Consider the following 6,000-nt stretch of genomic DNA (forward strand, 5'->3'; position numbering starts at 1 on the left):
GGGATTAATATTTCAAATGAACTAATTCACAATAAAGCTACTGATTAGTTAGCGCAGTAGGTAATTTATAAAAAAAATAATGGAAACGTTTTAATGAAATATGTACCTGTTTTAAAATCTTTCACTGTCAGAACACATAGTTATTTTTCAATGAACCTACCTGTCATCAGCTGGATTATGATCAAACGAAACTATGAAATTACAGCTTGTTGGTCTGTAGTATGGTTAAACAGCAAATAAGGTATAAACAGCAATGTGGTAGCTTTAAATTAAGTTAATTGAACTAAGGAAAGTTGATTCCGGTGGCGACGCTCGCGGGAATGGAAAGGAGTCCGTCCTTTCACGAAGTAATGAGGTTCATTTGGAATTAAAACGAATATTTTCTGGGTCTCAATAAATCAATCAGCAACAATTTTTTTTAATAACTGTGTCTTGATTTGACTATGATATTCTTTGGTTATAGTCTTTAGTTAAATTAATTTAATAATAAAAATAATGTAAATAAATCATGGAGTCTAAATAGCAATTTACGATATATTTTTTTAAAATAGATTACTAAAAAAATTGCAATACAGACAACATAATAAAATAACCACAAAGTAAAAAACAAATACAAAAATAACATTTTAAAAATTGTATTCATTTTATATATTGTGTTATTTTCATCATCATCACGGTCGTCCCTAAAATCCGCGCCGTGATGTTTTTTTTTAATGGGTGAAAATGGAATGGCAACCCCGCCCGCACTATCGGTATACGCTGGCGGGGTACCAGTGAGAGATGATAGGTGAAGATAAAGGCAGGTCAGTCGGCTCATCGTGAAGAATGTGACAAGAATTAATCACGATGGTTTCCAGGGGGAACCGCGTGGAGGTCGACCTGATTATTTATAATAATTTATACATAAGTTAATTGGTCACATCATCAAGTGTAATGTGACGTCATCACACCCATATTTTAGAGCGTAGGACTACGAGGCCAGTAACGGTATGTGGATACTAAATCCAAAATGGTCACTCTCGTATTGGTCATAATGTATAGATAATAAGAACGGTAGTGGCCATAAATTGTTTTTTTTTTTCAACTGCTCTTTTTTGGTAATAGCAACAATTAAATAGTTGGTTGTGTTGTCATATTTTAATTATTTCGATTCGTTGTATAAACGGAATCGTTTCTTTTATGTTTGACTTTTAAAAAAAAATTACATTGTTTTCTATCCTAACTACTTAGGTTTTTAACTATATTATTTTTATTATACTAAATTAAAATTACACTAAAAAAAACTTACTTAAACATTTTATTTCCTTAACTACAAGTAACTAAATTATTTTATTAATTAAATCGAATCAAAGTAAAATTATTACAAAATCATTTGCATCAATGTTTGCTCTTTCAATAAAATAACTGACAGTTCTTGCAATAAAATAACTGACATCCAAATTTTTTTCTATTATAATACATTTTTACATGATTTTTTTTTATAACTATTTAACTTATGCGGTAGATACTTTGAGAATTTAATTTATTTTGAACAAAATCATTAAAATGAGTTGTATTTTTACATGTAATCTTGTAAGAATTGGATCTATACTTTAGTTATAAAAACATTTTTAATAATAACTGAAATAAGTATTTTTTTAAATACTGTATTTTTTCGATAAAAACAAAAGTTTAAATAAGATATTTACTATCTAGTATATAAAGTTATACTTTCGAAACTATAGCATTTTAAATACCAAAACCTACGATTTTATAAATTTAATTATATTTTTCTGACTAAGATCACATTTTTATTACCTCTGACTTTCAAAGTTTAAATGCGATTTTATATCTAAACTATTGAAGAATTTATTTAATTTATTTCTAATTATGAAAAAAAAATTGCAAATCGCTTTAAACTCTAAACAGATAATAATATTTGCAATACATCAGATTTACGAGATTCTCTATTCTTCTGCGGACTCCAAGTAGCCGTCTCACACATCATCATATCCTCTTCCACTTTCCCAATAATCTTCACTTCGTGTTTTATTGTATTAGGTTCTTTTCTCTTGCCCACATTCCGATCGGCACGGTCAACATTTATCTCTTGATTGATATGAAATACGTTTTTGGACGGTTCCATTGCTGTATCGTTGTTCTTTCTACTTCCTAATCTTATTTCACCATCTTGGTGTGTTACAGTTCCTCGGATATTGATTATAACGGTTGGTTTTACAACTGTTTGTGATTCTCTATTACCAACTTGACTTTGTCCCGCCATATTGTTGTACAATGGAATATTTTCAGCAGGTGGTATTTCTACTTCATCTTCATCTGCTTCCTCATTTTGTTTGTTTTTAAGTGGGATTTTGTTTTTATTGTTGGGTCGATAAGGGCGATTGGTTTTTTTAGGTTTTTGTGTAGTTTTAGGTTCTGACGTCGTTTCTATATAGAGCACAAACTCTTCTTTTGGACTCTCGTTCTTCTCGGTCGTATCATTATTCAAGCTTTTTGGAAATCTGTAGTTCGTCGATGGCATTTCTACACGGTCGTTACGTCTCGGCACAAAGCCTCTGTCAATTGCAATTTCTGGAGCTTCGTCTTCGTAACCGTATCTCTCGTAGTTCTGCGATAGCTTATTTTCTTCGTTTTGATTAAAATCCTCCGGTAACTGAGCGTGAATTCTTAAAGATTCGATGACGTCACGAAACAGGGATCGCTTTTCGTGTTGCGGGGATACTTCCCGATCTTTTGCCGGATGAGCGCCGCACAATATTATCATGTATGTAACACAAATGAAACACTGCATCTGTAACACGAAATTGAATCTTATAAACATATGTAGAGTGACAAAAATTCATTGTTATCGTAACAGTATTTGGTGAAAGTACCTATGCGAAGATTACTTAGTGTGTACAGAATAAGAAAACCAATGTGTTTGTTTGAATTTTATAGACCGTGGTCCAAAATTAACGCCCGCGTGTTCTAATAACCTAGTCGTGTCTAAATTATGGTGGTCATTATATAATAAGAAGGATTTTTTTATGTACAACACCTAAACTTAGTCGTAATAAAAAAAAAGACCTTATGCTTTTCACTATGAATAGCTAAAATAAGTTAATTGTTTACAAAAGTAAACATTTCTGGTATTTATGATGACTTGGCAATTTACTAATTGGAAATGAAATTTTTAAATCACATAATAATTGCTGGTATATTATTTTTATATTTGAATCTTATTTCCATATGTCCGTTATAATGTTTTGTCATTAATTAAAAATTGAAATTTTTAAATACAAACAAAAACAATCATTAATAAATTCTTATTATTAATAAAAGTATTTGTATTATCAGTGGATTGTGCCCACAATAGTTGAAAGGTAAACCAATATATTTATACCTCTGCATCACCAATTTTGTCTATTTGAATGCTGTAAAGAAATTACAATCACTTTATTTAAAAATAGTGTCATAGCTCTTCTCTAGATATTAGGTTTTTCGCTTTTTAATCTAGGTGCTAGTAAATTATCACAGAGGGATTTTGTTCAAAAATTGCTGATTTGCTTGGGTACCTCTATTCCATTCGTGTTTTAACCGTGAAGCAGTTTTAGACATGAGCAGTACCATGGACATAACAGAATATACTATTTGCCCCGTGATACTTCCCATACGTTGCCATTCCCGAGGACTCAAGTGTTCTTTCTCTGTACCCTATAAATTCACTGCCATATTCCACCCTTCAAATCGAAACACAGCCATGCGAACACAACTGTTTCACGGTAGAAACACGAATGGGACAGAGGTACCCAAGCAATCGACCTACAATACAACCTAAATAAAAAGATATTTATTAGTCTTAAATTTTGTCATAAAAATAAATAATAATAATTTGGCTAAGATGAAATATAGTAGATATTTACACTCCTAAAAAAAGTTCAATTGAGAACAAAACAGAAAAAAACTATTTTAAAGCAATCTTAAACTTTAAGTACATTTTGACAGACATTTTCTTCTCCTACTTCCTTCTTTTTGAATTAATTAAAGAATAAGTTGTTGAATAATTATCGTGAGTTTTACTGTAATATTTACCGGTTTTTTTTTTATATATAAAATGTAAAATATATGCATGCCTACATCTTTTAAGGCACTTAAACAGGTGCCAAAATAATACCACGTGGCTTGTAATAATTTTAAACTGTTTAATGCAAATAAACTTATTTTAATTTCATTTCAATAATAATAGTAATTATTAGTAGTAATAGTAATAATAATTAATGTCGGCTTAACTCACGACGCAGCCGTGAACCGCGCTCATGAATAAGGGCTCCCATTGATTTTGATACTAGTCTGGCATTCCCTAATTTTTACACGTAAGTAAAGCCGATATAAATAATTATAAAATGGTAAATTAATGTAATATCTACCTTGATCGATGATAGAGAGCGTATATCTTGTGCACCTTCCCAGCCGCCTGCGCCCGAGTGGAGTGCGCTGCAACCGGGAAGCAATGGCGAGGGTTGATTGACCTGCACTGAACTATGTCAGGGCTTTTGCATCATTTCATCTAGGAATATTTTTAGTTCAATATTTATTATGAATCACCACAAACATTTCTTTATCAAATCGCTTAATTACAAAAAAGAAAGTCCTTACTGACTGAATTCTAAACTTATTTTTCAGTTTGTACGTTACTGAGCCTATTTAGATGATTATTGGGCCTAATTTATTAATTTTGTCATAGCTAATATTGATACTGTAAATATTCAGAATAGCCCGTCTAGCAGTTCCTTCAAGAAAAGATTAAAATCATTCTATCTTTCCAATTTTGTTTAAATATAAAAAAATATTAGAAGACTGTCATCATTTGATATTTATATGTTGTATTTAACATACATATATGTATATATAGGTTTATATTTATATGTATGTATTATTATTGTATCCTTCTAATATATATATATATATATATATATATATATATCTTTTTGAGGCTATTAATGAGTATTAACTCTAGTTTTAGGGAATGGATTTCATTAATTAATATACTGTATATATATAATTATTTAAATAATACGATATAGTATTCTATGATAATTAGGTTATAATTTAGAAATAATAAGAAACATTTATTTTTATCCATTCAATCATAATACCTAACTGTAATTTTATAATTATAATATTATAATTATATAAAATACCAGACAATCATAACTTTTTATGTAAATTTGTCCTGTTTTGATTTCTTAAACACTAAAGTTGTCACAGAATCTCAGAATAAAAAGTGTTTCAATTTGCTTAATTTTAGATTTTATTAAGAGAAATTGAAAGTATCATAAATTTAAATTAGATCTTTAAAGAAATTTAAAAGGAGTTATTTGACGATTTTACATTTTGTTTTCGAAGATTTCTTCAATGATTCTCGTTTTAAAGAGATTCGCAGTCGCTGTCTGGAGTTTCGTCGGTTATAGATGTTATTTCTATCATTGTTATGGAATTTTACTTTTTCTTTTTTATACAACTTAAAATGGCAAATAAGTTAACGGCCCACCTGATGGAAAGTGGTAATCGTCGCCTATACACATGAGCAGTACCATGGACATAACAGAGTATACTGTTTCACCCATGATACCCCCTATGCGTTGCCATTTCTGAGGACTAAGATGATATTCCTCTGTACCCTGTAAATTCACGCCATATCCCACCCTTCAAATCGAAACACAGCCATGCAACACAACTCCTTTTAATTATACATATTTGTTATTGCACTGATGCTTTCCAGGTTAAGTGTATAGGAAGACTGTAAAGTTCACCCGGTGGATGAAATAAATAAATAAATATATGGTAATGGGAATGATGGATATTGTATGTGTTAAAGACGGCCCTTCAACGCATATCATGCAGTTTTGTGGATATTACGAATTACACTGTGAAGCTCTTAGAGTTTCTAACGCATAAGTACTATAATCACTTGGCCACAACAGAATATCAGTGTTTTGCTCTTTTGAGGGCAAAGCAGAA

At 30.4% G+C, this 6,000-nt stretch overlaps 1 protein-coding gene across 1 annotated transcript; it reads right to left on the minus strand.

The window, feature by feature from the left end:
• Window positions 1-1,226: 1,226 nt before the first annotated feature.
• Window positions 1,227-4,478, minus strand: LOC113514940 (uncharacterized). The gene is made up of 2 exons (XM_026899035.3): window positions 4,407-4,478; window positions 1,227-2,791 (listed from the first exon to the last, which is right to left on the minus strand). Exon 2 carries the CDS (start codon window positions 2,789-2,791, stop codon window positions 1,901-1,903), a length of 891 nt encoding a protein of 296 aa, XP_026754836.2. The 5' UTR covers window positions 4,407-4,478; the 3' UTR covers window positions 1,227-1,900.
• Window positions 4,479-6,000: the final 1,522 nt, after the last annotated feature.

The sequence above is a fragment of the Galleria mellonella genome, unplaced genomic scaffold (genome assembly GCF_026898425.1).
Source record: "Galleria mellonella isolate WM207_F2 unplaced genomic scaffold, CSIRO_AGI_GalMel_v1 utg117, whole genome shotgun sequence".
NCBI lineage: Eukaryota > Metazoa > Arthropoda > Insecta > Lepidoptera > Pyralidae > Galleria > Galleria mellonella.

Excerpts from the sequence above, each read along its gene's own strand:
- LOC113514940 (XM_026899035.3), bottom strand. The coding sequence starts at position 2,791 with ATGCAGTGTTTCATTTGTGTTACATACATGATAATATTGTGCGGCGCT.